Source organism: Nannobrachium achirus (assembly GCF_963921795.1).
Source record: "Nannobrachium achirus genome assembly, chromosome: 14".
Classification (NCBI taxonomy): Eukaryota; Metazoa; Chordata; class Actinopteri; order Myctophiformes; family Myctophidae; genus Nannobrachium; species Nannobrachium achirus.
Genome location: NC_137821.1, coordinates 38435220 through 38456995, shown reverse-complemented (window position 1 = coordinate 38456995; position 21776 = coordinate 38435220). Strand labels below are relative to the sequence as shown.

At 43.9% G+C, this 21776-nt stretch overlaps 1 protein-coding gene across 1 annotated transcript; it reads left to right on the top strand.

The window, feature by feature from the left end:
* The first annotated feature begins 9455 nt into the window (after window positions 1–9455).
* On the top strand, window positions 9456–21174 carry LOC308297696 (lecithin retinol acyltransferase-like). Its single transcript, XM_080741242.1, has 2 exons — window positions 9456–10166; window positions 17818–21174. Exons 1-2 carry the CDS (start codon window positions 9564–9566, stop codon window positions 17968–17970), a joined length of 756 nt encoding a protein of 251 aa, XP_080597368.1. The 5' UTR covers window positions 9456–9563; the 3' UTR covers window positions 17971–21174.
* The last annotated feature ends 602 nt before the right edge of the window (window positions 21175–21776 follow it).

Genomic DNA, 21776 nt, shown 5'->3' with positions numbered 1-21776 from the left:
CATCTATTTTATTCCCATGGCAAAAAAAATCAATTAAGCACGATGCAGTTGCCGTGGAGAAGTTGGGGGTAGGGATTACTAGAAGATGTGAAACACATGGTGGGGATGTGCAGTATTGGATATTGGCCTATTCACTTTATGTTTCTATTGTTTACAATTGGTGGTAGGCAGTTGACGGGTACTTTAAATGTTTGCCTGATCTTGAAAGTTTTTGAGAAACATTGAATGATTTTGCCACAAAACATTTTTGGATGGGGATCCGCGCGAAAAGGTTTTGACTTTTGAGATATACTGGTTTAGAAGGCATTTTGTAGAAACGGCCTCGGGTCATAATGGGTTAATCACATTGTGGCAAAATCTAAAAAGAATAGCTACCAGCAGGAGAATGGTTTGTAATAGATAGATGTATGGCTGAAGATGTAGACAATGATATGTACTGATGGTGGAATTGTCCTTTAACCATTTATCATGTTGTTGTCTTTATGTTTGTTGTTTAGACCGACAGTGAGTTATGAAGTAAATCTCTCTCTCTCTCTCTCTCTCTCTCTCTCTCTCTCTCTCTCTCTCTCTCTCTGTCTTTGTGTGTCTCTGTGTCTCGGGGAGAATGTCAGGGAGCCCAAAAGGAAGATAAATAGTTCATTATTCATCATCTCTCTCTTCCCGTGTCACTCCATTTTCTCCGTCCCCCCATTCTCCTCTTTGTTTCGCGCACACACACACACACACATACACGCACACACACACACACACACACACACACACACACACACACGCACACTCCTACTGAAACTCTCCAGCCCCATCTCTCCTCCTGTTACTCTGTCACTCATCAGCTCTCTCTCCCTCCCTCCCTCTCTCTCTCACACACACACACACACACACACACACACACACACACACACACACAATCACATATTTTCTTTCCCACAGCGCAGCATCCTGCCATTCATTCCCCCATGATGCACGCTGGGTGGACGGTCAGGGGTGTCGCGGACCCATTTGTGGTCGGATCGCCGACCCGTTTATTTCTGTGGGTTGATCGTTTTCGTTTCTCTACAGGTAAAGTTTTAAATTCATACAATGTCTCTTTTGGGTGACGAGCTAAAAAGCGTCACACAAAAGTATAAGAATTTGTAGTTGCTATTTTTATTTTTTATCCTGAAAAGTAACAGTTTGAGGTACAGACGGTATGAGGTATCCACCTGGTAACCGGAAAACTCGCCCTAAAACAAACTCGACCCAAACTCGTTTCCCAACGGGTCTGTGGCCTTAAGCTAGATGCAGAATAGACTAAAATCAAATATATGCTTCTGGGGGTCCCTGGAACAAAATATTTTGTGATGGGGGTCCGTGGCCAAATACATATCATTCTAGGGGTCCTTCACATGACAAAGTTTGAGAAACACTAATGGCAACATAAGTTTTTTTCAGAAAATTGTTATGATTTAGAAGACATTTGTAGAATGTGCCTATCAGTGGTTAAGGACCCCCAAAATGTGTTTTTGGCCGTGGACCCCCATCTCAAAATATTTTGTTCAACGGATGGACCCCTATCGCAAACTTTTTTGTTCCAGGGACCCCCAGAAGCACAGATTTGATTTTAGTCAAATCTGCATCTAGCTTAAGGCCACAGACCCGTTGGGAAAATAGTTTGAGTCGAGTCAAACTTTTTTGTTCCAGGGACCCCCAGAAGCACAGATTTGATTTTAGTCTAATCTGCATCTAGCTTAAGGCCACAGACCCGTTGGGAAAAGAGTTTGGGTCGAGTTTGTTTTAGGGCGAGTTTTCTGGTATTCATCCACCTGACAGAAGCGACATTGTTTCATTGTGCACTGACATCAAGTCTATCCAATAAAGTAGTTAATGCCTATGGAAGTTAATGCCTATGGCGTCAACCGTCAAAGGAATGATGTGCTTAACTCAGATGAGAGTGATTCAACATGCATCTGCTGGGTCAAGCAGATAAATGTCAGTCACATAATCATATAATCATGACAAAGAGGACATGGCAAACCTAGGTCCACCTGTGTCTATTGATAATGCAATGCCATGTCATCTTTTTTCCCTCATTCTGCTAAGGATCTTGGGAAATGTGCCTCTTATGGGCTGGCCTTCCTGTCATCTGTAGCCACAACAGTCAGCATACAGCAGTGGTTCTCAACCTTTTCGGGCCGCGACCCCCCAAATAATCATATTTTAACTGGGGACCCCCCCCCCCCCCACCCTGACGAGCACTAGAGTTGAGGTATTACAATTTGTATAACACGGTTCTGTTGTGAAAATAGCCAATCTAATTGTGAGCATGTAGATTGGCTATTTTCACAATTTCTGCCTCTAATACTTGACAAGTTGGCCAATGTTTAATTTGTCATTTTAGAGGTATTAAAAAAAATCCTTAAATTGTCACTTTAGAAATGTGCAGATACCCTCTTTACACTTGAACTTTATGCTGGTTTGTTTACTGTTGAGTGAGAAAACAATGTTGCACATTAAGTTAATCATCTGGGGACCCCCCCAAAATAATTTGAGGACCCCCCTGGAGGTCCTGACCCACAGGTTGAGAACCACTGGGATACAGCATGCTATACTTTATGCAAGATTTTCAATTGAACACAAATTTAGCAGACACTCTTGCAAAGTATGAATGACATCAGAGTAAATGCCATGAATCCTAGACACCAACTACAGTGCCCATGCCAGCAAGTAAAGCAAATGTTATAGCTGGTAATAACACTGGCATTGTAGTGAAAACATGGCTATATCGTGTCATAGAGCCGGACGATGTCCTAGTCCGGTAGGAGGAGATCTCTGAAAGTCTGGCTAGTACGCCGGGAGACCACCAACGAGAACAATGTACTACCCCCAGTGGGGTCCCCACATGAGTTTTTTTAGGGGTCGCCAGATGACCGAGAAAGTGTCACCCCCTTTAGTTTTTTTCAGAAACTTATCATGCATTTTCTGAATCTGCATCAAAAGTAATCAGCAAACTATATACGATCGTCACTGTTGGGCAGAAACTCGTATCTCCAAGTTTCAAATTTGTATGTTTTTTTTTTTAAAGTAAAGCCCTGCCTCATCATACAAGGCCGTCGCACAAAGGTAGCTGTTTTCACTAGTTTAAATCCTTTTAAAATGATAAATGCAAAGCGAACGGTTTTGGACATACAAGGTTTTCACCCGACAACGACGCTATAAAAGCTGGCCAACTATTGGCCAAATTGTCAATTCGTACAAGAAAGAGGCAAGACTTTTCACAATTTTTATCTGTGGAATCGAGTCGAACGAAATGTAATGGCTCAACTTCAACATTCCAAGTGCTTATCAGGTTGGGGGAGGGGTCCCCGGTTCAAAAATGATTATTTACCCCTGCGCTTCAAACAAACTAGGATATCAAGTAAACATGGAACCGAGCATCTGTCCAAACAACGTTCAATCACACACGGCATGACTGACTTTGTACTGACTCTTTTTCAGACACCTACGGTATTTTCCCCCAATGTGCATGTCACACACACACACACACACACACACACACACACACACTGACCCAAAGCCTTCTCTGCTGGAGAGCATTAACCACATGCCAGGTTGTATTGTTTGCTACACACACACACACACACACACACACACACACACACACACACACACACACACACACACACACACACACACACACACACACAATCTGATCCCTTCCATGTCAATCAACACCATTATTAGCTGTGTCCGTGGGGGGTCAGGTCGGTCAGGGGGGCAGAGTGTGTGTGTGTGTGTGTGTGTGTGTGTGTGTGTGTGTGTGTGTGTGAGTGTGAGTGTGTGTGTTGCGTTGCCTATACTAGTTATCCTAATCTGCTCTAATCCTCTCCATTAAATGAGAAGGAAGGATATAGACAAAAGAAAGAAGGCTGAAAGAATCACTGACAATTAGGTTTATTTTGGTTCAGGCTGTTTCAGTTTACTTTCCTTTTGTTTACCCTAACCACTTAAACCCTACGGTATATATTAGTTGACTGGGGTCCCCCAAGGCTCCTCTACACCAGCGCCTCCAAAACCTTTTAGCTTGAGGCCCAAAAGAGAAATGTGATGTCTCCCCAGGAGCCAGACTACTAGATCCTGTTTGTCGATTTTGTAGATATGTTCTCCCTCTAAATAATGGATTTTATTGTTTAATGGAATTCTTTTGAAAAGTGTTTGAATTTGTTTGAAAATTTTTGTATTTTTTGAAAATATTTTGAATGGGTGAAGAGAGACAATGATTTAGGCTCTGTCCAATGTCATTGTGTGAAGACAACAGAGACACACTGGCTAAAGCCTCAGCTATACTAAGGCTGGATTTAGACTGCAGTCAAATCTAGCCTGAATCTGATTTAGTTCTCAAATCTGATCTTTTGGCCCGACTGTTCACACTGCATTTGCAAGTGACACAGATCTGATCTGTGCGTTCAGACCGATTTTAACACTTTGCTAGCCGAAATAGAATGGCTTGTTGTAGATTAGCCGTGAAATTTCTATTATTATATTATGATCTGAACCGCATTCATTTTACCAGACATCCAGCTCTATATCACGTGGTCTTCATCCCCCATTACCATACCACGATCCCCGTTGTATACTCACCACAGTTCCCAGTGAAATTCTTCAATCTGCATTGGCTTAGAGTGGGGGTTTCGGCCGACGCATCCTATCCCTGTGCGTTTCGCGTGCACGATCCGTTCACGTAAATGTCGGCTCAAATAATCCACAGATGACTCAAGAATATATATGAGCATTTTCGCTCGCATAGCCCCTAGCACTCCTGCTATACTAGCACAAACGTATAAACAGAAAATGGGTGGCTGCTGGGAAGCCTCTGGAAGGAATGGACCTGACGTCACTTCTGCTTCATGTCAGACGAGCCATGCACTATCGATGGACGAGTGGTGACTAGGGAAGGTTAGACGATCGCCGATTTTCGGATAAAAATCATTAATTTAGTTTTTAATGACCCAGTTCGGTAAAAGACGGCGTGGCTGAGACTCCTTGCTCAGATGTCCGGTATGTCCGGTTTTAATATTAAGGGGCTCCCCGTGGCTTGCAAAGTGTTAACAACTTCAACCCATAGACGGGTTTCTTGTTTACAAACATTGAGACTAAATGCACAGCTGACTGTATCATGTAATCAATTCCGTCCAATCCCCAAACCTGTTTTGGGGAGCGCTGGTTTCATTGGCTAATTTTGGTACGGACCCTGCGCACGCATCTAGTTTTATCAGTGTAACGTGGACCAGAAACCCGTCTATAGTGCCCTGCGTCGACATATCTGCTTTGGTTACTGTGGTAACAACGTAGGTGCCATGACTTTTCTATTTTATGTGTTTTTACATTTTTACATTTTCCTCTGACATTGCAGTTAGGACCTTGTGAACCCATTTTCTGCCATGCTGTGAGATAATGTCTTCATATATTGCCTTAATTGTTCCTGTACATTTCTCATGTACTGAGGCATCCACCCAAAGTGCTAGGAGACGATGAATTTCTTCCGCTGTCCACTGAATGCTGCTCACCATTTTTTCTGTAGTGTAAAACGTATGCAGAACTGTTTTATTTTCATAACACCCTTGCGCTCTTGTAAATCAAAATGCAATTCTCGCGCTCTGTAATGACACCAGTGGCGCTCGGGTCGCGCTGCAGGTGACGTTTTGGACAGTTTGATATGTGACTTGGCTCGTTAGATCAGGTTAGTGCATTCAAACTGAGACACATCTTTAGAAATCAGATTTGAATCAGATTTGAAACCACCTATGGATTTCATGTGACCTGCATGTGACCTGTCTGCATTTAGACTATTTTAAACAAATCGGATTCCACTTTTGATGTGACACAGATCTGATTCAGGCTAGATTTGGGTGGCAGTGTAAATCAGGCCTGTGTTATGTGCCAGTGTGCTGCTCAGTAAATAGCAGATCTAAAAGCTCACAAGTCACAACGTGCCATATTTGCTTTTAGATTTGAGATTTACAGCTTGCAACACCAGTGTGCAAATAAGCATAAACCAGGCTTCATGATGAAACTCACTGGGTCACTGTGACATTATGTATCCACTGTATCATCATCATCATCTGTGACAGAGAGATAACGTGTGCTTGCGTGCGTGCGTGGGTATGTGGGTGCGTGCATATATGCGTGTGTTGCTTTGACAAATAACAGTAAATGTCTCAAGTATATGAAAGTAACAAGTGGCTCATAACAAGTAAAAGTGAAGAGTATTGTAGTAACTAGCATAACAGTAAAAGAATAAATTAAAGCGTACCAAAGAAAAAAGTATAACAGTAAAATATAAACTATACTCAGGTTACTATATATATCACTGAAATGTAAAATATGCTGAAGTAACTAGTATATCAGTAAAATGTAAAGTATACTGTTCTGTAACTAACATAACAGTGAATATAAAGTATACTAAAGTAACTCGTATAACGGTAAAATTACCAAAGAAACAAGTAGCATACCAGTGAAATGTAAAGGCAGTGGTTCTCAAAGTGGATTCCAGGGACTCTGTGGGTTCATTTAGGGGGTCTAAATTGACCAGGCCCGGCGGCACGAGGGGGACGGCTGGGGCCGAGCCCGATCACGCAGACCCCCCGGCCCCATCAGTGAAACCGGCAAATACTCGAAAACAAAGGCGAAACACTAATTTGCATAGTGGTCGCAACCTTAAGCACACGGACAGCCCCATTAGCCACTGAGTCCTGCCACCGGCACTGAAATTGACCCAAACAAGGCAATACAACTCTGACAGTGTACAAATGGAACCATCACAGGTTCATTTGGTTCCATTTATTTTGTACACTGTCAGAGTTAAGGGAAGACCTTGAAATGTGAAAATTTGAGAAGCGCTGTACTAGGGCAACAGCACACAGCAGTATGAAGTTGTACTAAAGCACCAGTAGCACTGTGACAAGCTAACCAGCTATAGCTGACTAGACTCGGTGAGACCACAGGGTGATGTGAAGAGAATGTCCACCAACCAACACATTAACATGGACATGATGCTGGCATGCCAGAGTATACTGTATGTGTGTGTGGCGTGCATGCATGCATGCGTGTGCGACAGGACAGAGACATTCGTTGGTTGCCAAACCAGAGTGACCACAGCATTACTCAGACTGTCAAACCACTCCACTGGCTGATTCCCATACACACACACACACACACACACACACACACACACACACACACAAACATCTGTGTTAAGAGGGGTGCGTGTGTGCTTGCACATCTAGTGTGTGTGTGTGTGTGTGTGTGTGTGTGTGTGTGTGTGTGTGTGTGTGTGTGTGTGTGTGTGTGTGTAAGGTCATTGACATGTTCATGGTGGAAACTGCGAGCTCTCTACATTTGGTTGGTTTGGCGAGGAGAGTTGTGGAAATGTGTGTGTGTGTGTGTGTGTGTGTGTGTGTGTGTGTGTGTGTGTGTGTGTGTGTGTGTGTGTGTGTGTGTGTGTGTGTGTGTGTGTGTGTGTGTGTGTGTGTGTGTGTGTGTGTGTGTGTGTGTGTGTGTGTGTGTGTGTGTGTGTGTGTGTGTGTGTGTGTGTTGCGTGCGTGCGTGCGTGCGTGCGTGCGTGCGTGCGTGAGAGAGAGAGGGAGGGAGACTGCAGCCATATGGCACTCATTACCTCAGAGGGAGACACTTTGGGGAGACAGAGACAGACAGACAGACAAACGGTAAGAGAGACTGATAAAGTAGTGCAGGAATTGGGCCTCCTTCATTAACATACAAATGTGGCTAAATCCTGTGTACCAAATGTTGAGATTCATCATTATGCCCTTATACTCTTCGAACAACTGCCTCAGACAACAGGCCTATGTAAAATATGGTGTGTCAAACAGTGTTGGTGATAAATGATGAATCATTTACTTCATCATAATAGCACGTCTATACTAAAATGTTTTGCCTTTTGCAGTCCAGTATCCTAATACTGTAAGCAAAGTCAAACTTAAGCTACCAAGCCCAATACGCCTGATGTACAGTAGACTTATACCCATAGCTGCCTTATACCATGCTGGTGTTGCATGTCGTAAATAGCAGATGTCACAATTTGTGACATGTTGTGAACTTGATCGTTGATCCAGGCCTGGCGGCACGAGGGGGACGGATGGGGCCGAGCCCCATCACGCAGACCCCCCCCCCCCCCCCCCGGCCCAATCAGTGAAACCGGCAAATACTCGAAAACAAAGGCGAAACACTAATTTGCATAGTGGTCGCGGACGGCCCCATTAGCCATTGAGGCCTGCCGCCGGCTCTGACTTGATCTGCTATGTAGGCCTATTCCAGATCCTAATTCTGGGGTCCTTGACATGAAAAGGTTGAGAACCACCGATACAGCAACATATGTTTTTCAGAAAACTGTTGGGATTTAGAAGACTTTTTCCTTTTTCTTTTAATAGGCCTCAGGTTTAATGCATGATATCACCTTTACACTCCACTTCTGTTTCTCTCTTGACCATGCTAGGGACAATCCACCCTAGTTAACACAAGGGATAGATGCAGTTAGTTAACTGTATGATTGATTATATAGTCCAGGCTTAATCCCCCCCCCCCCAAACTGAGGATAATGTTTATTCCTGCTTCAGGTCAGACTGAATCTAATCTCTCAAGACACATAAAATGGGGAGGGGGCATGTTATCTATAACTCTGAGAAAGACACTGTGTGTGTGTGTGTGTGTGTGTGTGTGTGTGTGTGTGTGTGTGTGTGTGTGTGTGTGTGTGTGTGTGTGTGTGTGTGTGTGTGTGTGTGTGTGTGTGTGTGTGTGTGTGTGTGTGTGTGTGTGTACGCACGCGCGCGCGCGCGTGTTAATGAGCAAAACCGTATACACCTGTCCGGTATTGCTGACGATGTAAGTGTGTGGAAGATGGAAAACATTTATTTGGGGCATTTTTTGTGACCAAAGTCACCAAACCTCAAACGGTGGTAGGCCTACAACACAAACACTCAGGTAGGGGCTGTCATAGCTCTGGTCCATAGCGTTATAGTGGAGTTAGGGAGAACTCCACTAACGCTATGGACCAGAGCTAGGGCTGTCAGTGTCACACTAGAACCTCGCATCACCAGACTTTCTACAGTAGGCCAACTCATCTATGAAACATCTCTCGCTGAGTCTCTATCACCTCCATTCTCCCTCCCTCGCTCTCCCCCCAATTCGATTCAATGGCGCTTCATTGGCATTAGAAGAACAAATAGGCACAATACATAATTGAATATAAATAGGAATGTGCATTTTCTGTCAGACTTTCACACTTTTGAAAGTTGACAGCAGTAGACGTAGACCTATTTTCGATGTAGCAGCAATTTATTCAAATGGCCTCAAGAGAGCCTTCTCTCAGTAGCCAATTGCGCTCCTCGAAGTCCGCATGACGTCAGCCCCCCACTATTAGTGTCGCACACAGCAGAGCGTGGTAGTGGATCATGGAGCTAAACGCAGTCAGCCACAGCGCCGTGGAGGAGCACAAGAACAGGGAGAGAGTCAAACCGTTCCACAAGCCCCCGCTGTACTCCCTCTCCCTGTCGTTCTCCGTTCCTCCAGCCATGCTGGACTCGCTCGCCTTCATCCTGGAGAAGCTGTTCCTCCTCGTGCACATCAAGGTCTTCAGCCTCCTCTACGCGCCGGAGAGGAGGAGGCTGCAGGAGGACGACAACAACCCGAAAACCAAGCACTTCGAGCGGGATCAGCAGCCGCTCCAGCAGCAACCACCGCAGCTCCAGCAGCACTTCCAGCGGGGCGACCTGCTCGAGGTGCCCCGCACGCTCTTCACCCACTTCGGCATCTACCTGGGCGAGGGCCGCGTGGCGCACCTCATCCCCGACGTGCTGCCGGCGATCACCGGCGGCAAGGCGGCGATCCCGATCCCGGTGACCAACTCGCGCCTGATCCTCGGCGTGCTCTCCAAGCAGGCGAGCGTGCGCGTGGACACCGTGGAGGACTTCGCGTACGGCGCCGCCGTGCTGCAGAACGCCATGGACGCGCGGATGAGAGCCGCCGGGGGTCCGCCGCTGGCCGGCGAGGAGGTGGCGGTGCGCGCGGAGCGCCTCGTCGGCCCCGTGCCCTTCTACAGCCTGCTGTGGAACAACTGCGAGCACTACGTGACCGGCTGCCGCTACGGCGAGCCTGTCAGCCTGCAGACCGACAAGGTGAGGACTGGGTGGGAGCCTGGGAGGTGGATGGGTGGGTGCTGTAATGCAGTGGCGTCAGTTCAGAAAAAAAGCTAAGGTATGGCAACATGACAGTCATGTTGCCATACCTTAGCAACAGGCACGATGAAAAGTACATTTTATTATTTCCCTCTGTAGCCAAGGTATGGCAGCTGCCATAGCTTGCCATACACACCCATTGTAACTGTTACAATGGGTGTGTATGTGATTGGGGATAATGTTGTTGTTGGTGATGGTTTTACGCGCTGGGTGGCAGTGGGTACCATTCTTTTTACGCGCGGACATTACGCGAGAAATACGAAACGTTATTTTCCTTTGATTGAATCGGTTATTAGGCTACTATTCATATTTGACATTGACACCCATTCCCTTGATGACAACACAGTGATAATGGGTACTTTATAATAACAAGTAGAACTGTGCGTGTGAATGTGTGTGAGAAAGAGAGGGGTGTAGCCTACACCTTACACTATTATAGTCCTTAAATCTGAGTACTGAGTGTACAATGTTACCAAATGTAGCATTTGGATACATAAGAAACAGATATATAAATACTTGTACACTGTGTGTGTGTGTGTGTGTGTGTGTGTGTGTGTGTGTGTGTGTGTGTGTGTGTGTGTGTTCAGTAACTCCCTCTCTCTCCAGCTCTTTAGTCAACAGAAAATGCATGTTCAGGCTAGGATACACATTTAATTTCACCCAACTCATAAACGGCATTATAATATAAACAAATAAGTTATGGGGCGGAAAAAAAGAAAGAAAATGGAGTGTAAACTGAAGCTGATAAACTGGTTCTCTCCCTTGAATGGCTGAAATTGGCAATCCACCTGAAAATGAAAATGTATGTTCTGTTTACAAAGAGCAGGAGAGTCAGGGTGCTGTTCACCCCTGTTACTGAACAGCAATGATTACTATCAGAATCTAGAGATTTAACATTTTAATACAACTTTTTGTTTTAACCAAATCACATTTACTTAGGTCCTACAGCACTTTCCACACTCAAGAGTTTTAATATGTCCAGTATTGTAAAACATAAAGAACATAGGAGGTTGGGAGTTGGGACACACATTGTTTTAAAGTGAATTGACCATCAAGTCAAAATGTAAATGAAATGAACGTTTATTGACCTCAAGGACGGCTAGTCTTACTACATTAACGGTAGCCTACAGCTCTCTCCACTCGGTCGTTGTTGGGTCCGTCTCTGGAAATGGTTTTCCATCCGTCGTGACTGTTTCTCTATTCTTCGTCTCTCTACTCTGTGGTTTTGTGAGAAGAACCACAGTTTGCCCTCCAGTTAGAACCAGACACAGCACGTTTATTCACCTCGCATCATCATCATCATCTCCTGTTCCTCTCCTCCTCGCTTTACTCCTCCAATGGCTGGGTTTTCTTTTTTTACTCTTTTTCAACCCGGTGTCCATATTTTGAGCATGTCAGTATTGCAAAGTACTGAAAATCAGTGAGATGCTCAAGATCACAACACATTGTGAACTTGTGGCTCTGCTGTGTTTGCTTACTTGTGCATGACAACCCTTGTACATCAAACTATAAATCAAGGGGGGTCCCCAGCAAAATTGTTATTATAGTATCAAAATCAGTCTAATCAACACTAGTACTTCAATCCTATTTTTATTTTGACTCAAATCTACTCTTATGGGGATCCCTGGCACAAACCATCTTCAGATGTGGGGGGGTCCGTGCCGTGGGCCTAATGCGTATCAATTAGGGGGAACCTTGACATGGGAATGTTTGAGAACTGGTTTAAAGGATTAAAGAGAAAAAGAAAAAAAAAAGCCAAGGTGTGATGAAAACATCGTGTCACCGTTTCCTTTGCGTTCTCCTGGGTTTCTTCTTTTTTCTCTATTTTTTTTTTGGGGGGGGGGGGGGGGGGCGGAGGGGTAACGGAAAGTGGGGGTAAATCTAGGTCGTGCGTCTCAGGGAAAAGCCACGGAGAGGAGAGAACAAGGGGCTCATTGAGGCCGCGCACCGCCGTGGCCAAATCACTGCCATATTTCTGGGGTGGAGGGAGACAGACAGACAGGCAGACAGACAGACAGACAGACAGACAGACAGACAGACAGACAGACAGACCGGCCAGTAGGTAGGTGATCAGGCAAGCAGACAGACGGGCAGACGGGCTGCTGGGCGGAGCAGACAGAGGTGATTTTTTAGGGGAGAGAGACGGCCAGCAAGAGCCAGACAGTCTGACAGACCCTTAGCTCCAGGCCAGTAAGCAGCCCCATAAACCCTTAACCATGGTGCCTGCAGCGGGGAGACACACACACACACACACACACACACACACACATAGTAACAAAATCCTTCTGTGTGTGTGTGTGAGAGAATTGGGGGGTGGAAAGGAGACGTTGCTACTTGTTGTTTGAGACCTAGAGGAACTAGACGTAAGTGCTGCTCAATCAAATTCTTCTAAGCCTGTTGCCATGGACAGGGTTCCCACGGTCGTGAAATTCCTGGAGATATTTTGAAATTAGAAAAATATTTTTCCAGTACTGGAAAAGTTTTGGAATTGATCAAGGGTCCTGGAAGGTCCTGGAAAAAAATAGCTATCCATTGTCTTTGGTTATTGATTTTGTTAATACCTCTGAAATGACATATTAAACATTGGCCAAATTGTCTCATATTAGAGGCAGAAATTGTGAAAATGGCAGATCTACATGCTCATGTAGATTGTCCGTTTTCACAATAAAACCGTGTTGTACAAAATCCCTCTACTCTTAAGAGGAACACACACCGGACGCGGTGTGTGTCTTTGCGCATAGGAGTAAGCGACTCGTTATTAAGCTGAATTATTGTTATATAGTCCTGGAAATCGGGTTAAATATTCTGGAAAAGTCTTGGAAAAGTTTTGGAAATTAATTGGTAAAGATGTGTGGGAGCCCTGCATGGATGTAAAGAAAAGACGAGAATATAAATATATATATGTATATGTATGTGTGTGTGTGTATGTGATGTTAAGTCACAAAAGTGAGGCTGGCCCAATATTAACAAAGTCAAACGGGAACAATCAGTCTGACCGAATCCTTCATATATACATATAAGTAATGTGTCAAAGTTTCGGAGGACAGTCATTTGGTGCTAGATGTTTACGCACACCATTAGTAATTAGGGGTGCGGTCGGGGTCCAGGAGATGGTGGGTGACCCGCACAGAGAAGCTCAAAAGAAATCAGAGAACGTAGGGCCACGATGATTACAAAATCTAAGTTGGGTTTTTGGGATCAATCATTGAAAAAAAAAAATGAATGCAAATTGTTTCTGTTTGCCTTTTGGGCAACATAAACAAATATTGCAGAAATAGCTGATCTACAAGTTTACAACGGAACCCCCTCAATGACCCCACTTTGAGAACCACTGCCTTTGTACAGCGCCAGTATTTGGTTAGCCCGTTAAAAACTGGGAAAGCATCTGTGTCATTTTAGATTTTAGCTTTGGCCATTAAAAAAAATAGCAGATCTACTGTACAAGCACATACATCTTTTTAAAATTGTTGAAAAATCTGTAAAGTGTGAGAACCAACTTATTTATATGGCATTTTGGAGCGCACAGTCAGTGAGCTAAACTTGGTGTGATGGGAGCTAAAACTAGGTGAGTGGGTTAGTAGGTGAGGAATGTGGGGAATGCCCGCTCGCTCAGTTGGACATCTCCCGTTTCGATAAGAACTCCCGTTTTCAACTCCCAGCGTTTCAGCTAAGAAACTTTCAGCTCTTATCTGGGATGAGAGGGTATCAGGTCTCCCGCCCAGAGAGAGTGAGAGAGATGGCAGGAGAACATGCCTGAACGCAAGAGAAGCAGAGATGAGTTTGAGGAAGCACTTTTTCTAACTCCATTAAGACCTGGGGCCGATTCTACGAAATGCCTTCTAACTCAGTGGTTCTCAAACCTTTTTGTGTCAAGGACCCCCCCAAATTCACATGTATTTGGCCATGGACCCCCTAGAAGAGTAGATGTGTGTTTAAAAAAAACATTTTCAAGAATGTTCACAAATGTTCAAAATTAGCAGTAACTGTACAAGCTGTATATCTAACATTTTTGAATTGCAAATGCTAAAATTAATTACACGGATGCTGCATTGCTTTCCCGGTTTTAATGTTAAAAAGGAAAGTGACGATCTCAAGTAGAAATTGGTTGTCTTAGTAGCCAGTAAAATGAAGGAAACGGAATCTGTATGACGTGACAAAGACAGAATTACTTGATTCTGAGAGAGAGAGAGAGAGACACACCACTAGTAAAACTCCCTCACCTCAAACCAGTGTTGCCAGGTCTGCGTGCTTATTATAGGCGACTTGTTTTTCTGTAGTGGCTTGTAAATATTCATAGTTGCGGGTTGCATTCTTTTGGGGCTTCCTTCCTAATGTTGTTTAAACCAGTGGTTCTCAAACATTTTCCAATCAAGGACCCCCAAATTAACGTATTCATCCACGGACTCACCATCTGGAAATATTTAGTGCCAGGGACCCCCCGTACCGCAAACCAGTGGTTCAGACTTCAGAGACCACTATGCGTTACCCCTCCACATACATATATATTTATAGCCTGTATGACCCCCCAATGTAGCACAATAGACTACTTGCTCAAATGCGCTCTGTAATTGCATTACAATGCCAATATCTATTTATCTACTTTTTCACAGAGAAGTTCCTCTTTTTGCTCTTGTTTGTGAGCGTCGTGTTATTCTCATTCCATTTCCATTTAGCGTCACTTTTCATTCCTCCATTTTCTTCTCTCTTGATTTGTGGGGAAACAAAAACTGCCGATTTGAGATGCGGTTGTGTCTGGTACAGAGGAATGGGGGTAGGGTGTAAATTAAGTAGTGCGGATGTTTAATAATAATTGAACTCTTTGAGAGCGAGTTCTATGGGGCTTTTAAGCAGTGACATCATTTTGTAGGCAGAGGAGAACTCTGCCCCCAGAGCATTTTCTGTCCCTCGCTATTTCAACAGATCCGAGACAAAAATAACGACTAAAGTATAATTCTAACACTTTCCTTTCAACAACAAAGAGAAGAAAAATGTGTAAATAGTAAAAATAGTAAAAAGATTCACGGAAACTGGGGGCAGAAATTCTCCTCTGCCTACAAAATGATGTCATACTTAACAGCCCCATAAGGGTCCATTTGGTTAACAACTCTTCCATCACTTGGCTGGGGACCACCCGGAACCTCCTCACGGACCACTGGTGGTCCCCGGACCGCTGGTTGAGAACCACTGATGTGGTTAAATGCACAGCCACCTTGTTATCATTAAGTCTAACAACAGATGTCGGTTTCCATGGAAACGAGATGTCTCCCCGCGTGGAAACGGGACTGGAATGGAGATATTTGACCTCTCTCTACACTCCCTTTTTCTCTCTAGTCTAATTGACTGGTGGAAAGTATATAAGTAAGCAAAAGTATTATGCTAGGGCATTCACCAAATATTCGAATATTCAAATATCAAAGTCAATATTCGACATTGTTCACCGAAGTCGAATATTCACTTATTTTATTGTTTTCTCTTTAAAAAATATATAGTTTATAAAACTTGGCTAGATAGGAAGTCATAAGAATGAGTTGTCAATGCCCCTGCTGGATGAATTTGTTAATGCTCTATCCCAGGGGTTCTCAAACCTTTTTAGGCCGTGACCCCCAAAATAAACATATTTGAACTGGGGACCCCCACCCTGACAAGCACTTGGAACTGTAGGTATTACATTTAATGTGACTCGGTTCCGCAGAAAAATATTGTGAAAATAGCAGATCTACATGCTCACAACGCCTATCGTTGTGAGCATGTAGATCTGCTATTTTCACAATGTTCGCCTCTTGCTTACTTAGTATTTGACAGTTGGGCCAGTCCTGTCGAATATTCGACTATTCGAATACTTTGAGGTTGAATAATTCGAATACTAAAAATCACTATTCGTGAATGCCCTAGTATATGCACTCAAGTACTCTACATTTCTGAGGTACATATATATATATTTTGACAGTCATCTTTAGTTATTAGTCACTTAGAATATTTGAATTATTAATACATAAATAAATAAACATACATTGACAATTTGATTAGCCCTATTTTATAAACTCACGTCGTGTATACTGGCTGTTTACCCCCCCCCAAAAAAGAATACGTTTTATACTTTTACTTTGGTAATTTAAAACGGCACTATGTAACTTTTATTTAATGAATAAAATGTTTGTCTTAGAGTATGTTAATACAATATAACTTATACATTTGGGGTGGTTGCATTTTGTCTCCCCGCTCTTCTATTGAAACATTTAGGTCGTATCAAAGGTCATGTCTCACCTAGACACAGGATCTGACACCAATTTTCACCTGATGGTCAAGATCCAATTTATCCCCTGAGCAAGCAGGCCGGCTCTATTAGCGCAATGGTAAAAATGTCAGCACTTACACAGTGACAGGAAACCAGGTTCAAATCCGGGGTCGAAGAAGAAAGTGTAGCTTTAAGTATTTTGGTGCCAATACTTTAAGTAAAATGTATAATGCAAGACAAGTATTTTTTCTATATTGTGGAATTGCTACTTCCACCACTAGGGCTAATGCTCTCTCGCTCTCCCTCGATTGTCTCTCTCTCTCTTCCCAATCTCTAAAGGTCTCCACATTTCAAAACATTCTTCCCACTCCATTGAGTTTTGGCAAACGTCGCGCGGTGGAAACTTCCTTGCAGCGCTCACCGCAAATCGTCACTGCAAACTCAATCCCATTGGCAAATTAACGTGAACGAACGTGAAGTCATCACCGCGCACATCTCTGCCGTTCCTGGCAAACATCTGATGATGTTTTCGGGGGGTTATTTGTGCTGGCAACGGAACACTTCTTTTCCACTTGTTTAGAGCAGTAGCTCTCAAACATTTTCACGTTGAGGACCACCAAAATCATATGTATTTGCACCCCCATCTGAAAAGGTTGTATGCCAGCGGGCACCAAAGAAGATTTATGATGTACTCTGTATGTGTATCAATTTGATCTGCTGTTTTGAAACGCGTCGCTTTGTGCCACTTTTCAAGTGGATTTTTTTGTGGATCTGCATCTCTGCTACTTTTGTGTGACGCTGTAGTATGATAGGGCGTTAATCTACCAAAAAAAAACACAAAGTTAGACCAGTAAGACTCCCTTATCGGGAGATAAGCGACCGTCAGGTCGCATACACAAACTTTAGAAGGCAATGGTAGCCAATCAGGAGGGAATATGGGAGATGGGACAGATCCATGTTGATGACATGACTTGAGAGATACTGTGTACCACGTTGCGTGATTTTAGTGCAAAATCTGTAGGAACAGTGTCCAAAAATATGTTTCGCAAGACTCTGCCTCATGGTGGCGCTAGAAGAATGTGAGAAATGAGGGGTGGGGGTTGCGGTTTGGCAACCAAGGAGTGTGTGTGTGTGTGCAAGGTTTGGCATGGATAGGGGCAACAGTGGCGGAGATATGAGTAGGGCAAAAGTGTGACGTGACGGACATACTGACTGACAGACAGACAGCCGGTGGAGGTTTTGATAGTAACAGCGACCTACGAGGTTCCTGCTCAACAGTAACGATGTATGTTAATATTAACGGTTTTATTCCACTCTCTCGTCCTATCTTCTTCTTTCTCCTCTCTTCCCGTCCAGTTCTGCCAGTGGCTGAAGTCGCTGATCCGGAACCAGCGGAGCCTCTTCCTGACAGTGTTCGTGGGGGTCCTGTCCATGGCCTGTCTGGGGGTCTCCCCCGGCACCGTCCTGCCCACCCTCCTCGTTCCCTTCACCCTGTGGATGGTCAGTTAAAAGGCAGCGTTGGACGACGAGGAGCGACCAGCTACGCCTCCCCTCACTCCTGACGGAAACGGAAGAAAACAAACAGTCTTCAACAACACAATCCAAGTAGAACTAACACAGACATGTCTGCTATGAAGCGCATTCTCACTCCCCAGGACGGTCAAACGTTTTGGAACCCGTGACGGCACATGTTGACTAAGGGGGACTTGAGTTACGATTCTGTCACTATCGGGATACATCTCGAATGCCGGCGAGTCGGCTGAAGAGGACTTCGCAACTCTCGGCACGGTGTCTTGCTCGCCTTACAGCACGCTCAGCCTCTTGTGGCTCAGAAGTCCGCTTTAGATGCCGCGCCGCCGTCGTTTTAACTGAGTTTCTTTAACATTTGGCGGGATGCCCCCTTCCAGTCAAATGTTAGACGTTTGGTAAAGGCCTTTTGCACACAGGGTCTGATTTCCCGCGCAGGGAAAACAGACAATAAATGAACATATCGTGTCTCTATGAACTCATGCACACTGGGTCAGAATTTGACCACATTCGGACAGTATTGTGTGGAAATCGCACCGAAAATTGGACCCTGTGTGCAAAGGCCATAACATTTGTCACAAGAAGTTACGATAGGCCGTTTGAGGAGTGAGAGTGTGGTGTTTGTACTACCACCGTAAACAACATGTCTGCTAAAGCCATGTTCACGCTGCCACGGTCGACATCGCACTGCTTTACAAGGTCCCGTGTTTGCTCAATAGACACTGTCATAAGTTGCAGTTATCATGAAATTCCACGGATCTTGGCTGCCACCGCTGAAATAAGTTCTAGTCAATTATTCTCAGAAATCGTCGAAAACAAGCACTAGGTTTGGACATCCAAAAAGGAAGAGATGCCAAAAATGTTCCATTCTCGAAATTCTATTTTTCCCCCCTTTTCTTTTTTCCCCTCTTTATTTCAAGAACTTTATTTGGACACTTACATTTATTTTTTCATTCATTTGTTTGGGACATTCAATCTTTAAGAAAACAACAAAATTCAGTCGTCAAAGTAGAGAAATGTACCTCCTCTCCACTTTCCAGTGACGCAGATCTCCCCCCACACTAGGAGGAATTGAGCATTTTCCGCTTTAACCCTGCTTTCTGCTGTAGAATAATCTTATAGACTCAGAATGCTATATTCTAGAAGTTAGGTAGTTTAATTCTAAAGTGGTTGTTCTACAGCCTTCATCTATAGACCATGTTCCTGAGCGCTCCCCTGTAGAGGGCGCCGCCGCCATCGCTGCAGTGTAAACTGCAGTCAGTGGTGGAGTAGAAGTAAAATTATTAAAAATGGGAAATACTCAAGTAAAGTACAAATACTCAATTGTGCTTAAAGGGGGACTCCACCACTTTTCAACCTATGTTCATATAATTGGTCCTCACTCAAAAATACCTTTTTTCTTTTTTTTTTCCTCTCAGAGGAGGGCTGTGGGCAGGTCAGAAACCCATCGTCTTGTGACATCATCGATTGTCATTCCAGCTTATAGAAACTGCAGGCTTTCTATTCCTGAAAAGTTGTAATTTTAAAGTGGAAGCCATTGTTCTCACGATAATAAAAAAAAAATCTTTTTGGAATGATGATGTCACAAGACGATGGATTCTGAACTTCCCACAGCTCTCCTAGGAGACTTGGACTGAGTAGAAAAAAATTGTGATATTTTATCATGAACATTAGTGAGGACCTATTATATGAAGACAGGTTGAAAAGTGGTGAACTACTCCTTTAAGTATAGTACTTAAATAAATGTAGGCCACAGATACTTTACAATACTGTTTACACAGCAGAAATGGCGGACGGCGCCCTTTACAGGATGTCGCACAGGAAATCAGTCTATAGGGGTCTTTGAGGGCACAGATATAAAGAGCTAGATGCCTCGTTCGCCTCTGCAGTTAATTGGAGCGATGTGCAAAAGTTCTAGTCCGGACTTCCTGGAAAAACTAAGGGAACGCTGTCAGTCAAAGTGACCACTGGCCAATCACAGCGTCTTTTCCGGGACTTATCCAAGGACTACAATTCAATTTAACAGAGCCAGTTCCGATGTTGCGCTGCTCCGCTGTTCTTACAGCAGGCTGCATACGTTAAGACCAGCCCCCACCTGGCTTACCGACTTCCGTATGTGTGACGCACGCGGAAGCAATGAACACGGAAGTGATGAAGATTCCCTTTGTTGCTCAGTGCATACGCCCCCTAGCCGAAGGAGGAATCCAACACAACACAACACTACACACTATGAAATGGTTTAATAGACAACATGTGTTTATACAATAATGTAGTCGGAGTCCCTGCTTCATCTCTCTCTCAGCTATAGCCGGGGGCCCTTGGCCTGAAAAATTGAATACCCCATATACTGTATATACGTTTATGAAATAACTTACAAGATGGGGCTCCCTGAGGCTACATTGTATCAAGTAATGGTCTGATATGAAACGATGTGATTGTGCACACATTGGCACTGTGTGCTTGTAGATCAGCTGTTTTCACTACTTCTGTGCGACGGCCTTGTATGATGAAGCAGGGCTTTACTTTGTGAAAAAAACGTACCGATCTGAAACTTGGAGATACAAGGTTTCTGCCCGACAGTGACTATCATACAGGTGGTCTTCTGTTGGCCACTGATTCGCTCCTCTGCACTTTGGGGTTAACTGCTTTGCTCGACGGCACTTCTTGGCAATACGTGTAGTTGTTGAGGAGGGAGGGACTGCTTTGTAGATTTCTTCTCAATTTCTTCTCAAAGTTCCATGGCAGCAAGTATTGGTTTGAACAATGCCAGATTTGTGTGCACAGAACCAAGTGCCTATAACATTTCTTTTAAGTGTATCATTGATGATTCTCAACTGAGTTTGTAGAGGGGACACACCCTCGCGTTACGAGCTTGTCGATCTGCTACTTTTGATGCTTTTGTGTGGCGCTTGTACGATCAAGTAATGTGTCACGGCTCGACACGTTGAGAGCTTGTTTGTGAGCTTTTCGGTCCCTTTTAGGAGACACCACTCTTCTAATGTGTTTGATCACTGCCGAGAATGTCCCCCAGCAACTGGTTGAGAAACAAGGCTCTGCGAGCCGACTCCTGCGCTACTTTGTACATAACTGTAGTTATGTGTATATCTGTAGATATCTTTCACAACAACGATTGTTGCCTAACAGTCCAAAATCTTTGTACATATTTATATATTATTTTTTTGACATCGTAACACTTTGTACTGTACTTCTTTTTGTAAATAAAAAAGAACTACAAATAGATGCATTTAGTTGTTTGTCGTGTTTCATACTTTTGTTTTCCTTTTTTTTGTTGCTTAATTTAACGGCTTAAAATATGTGAATGCAACATATATGAATGGATGTGTGTACGGACATTGACGGAGTTGGAGAATAATGTTACATGTGAGAATAGCAGATGTATCTGTACAACTCTAATGGGTTCATATATTTTAGGAGATGGAGATACTTCAGAACTAAAAGAGATGCAGTTTAGTGGCTGTAAAAGTTTGTTTGTTTTCACCGCCATCTGGAGGACAAATGTGCAGACAGTGAAATATACTAATACTGTAGTATTATGTGGTGTTGATACACTATGGGGCTTTTAAGCCGTGACATCATTTTGATCCGAGACAAAAATAACGACTAAAGTATAATTCTACCACTTTCCTTTCAACAACAAAGGGAAGAAAAAATAGTAAATAGTAAAAAGATTCACGGGCGCTGGGCCCTTTTGGCCCCAAAAGTTCTCCTCTGCCTACAAAATGATGTCAGACTTAACAGCCCCATACAGACAGACAGAGACAGGCAGT

Bases quoted from the DNA above. Each gene is read 5' to 3' on its own strand.
- LOC308297696 (XM_080741242.1), top strand. From the start codon at position 9,564: ATGCTGGACTCGCTCGCCTTCATCCTGGAGAAGCTGTTCCTCCTCGTG. The intron at 10,167-17,817 runs GTGAGGACTGGG...CTTCCCGTCCAG, and splicing joins TCAGCCTGCAGACCGACAAG to TTCTGCCAGTGGCTGAAGTC.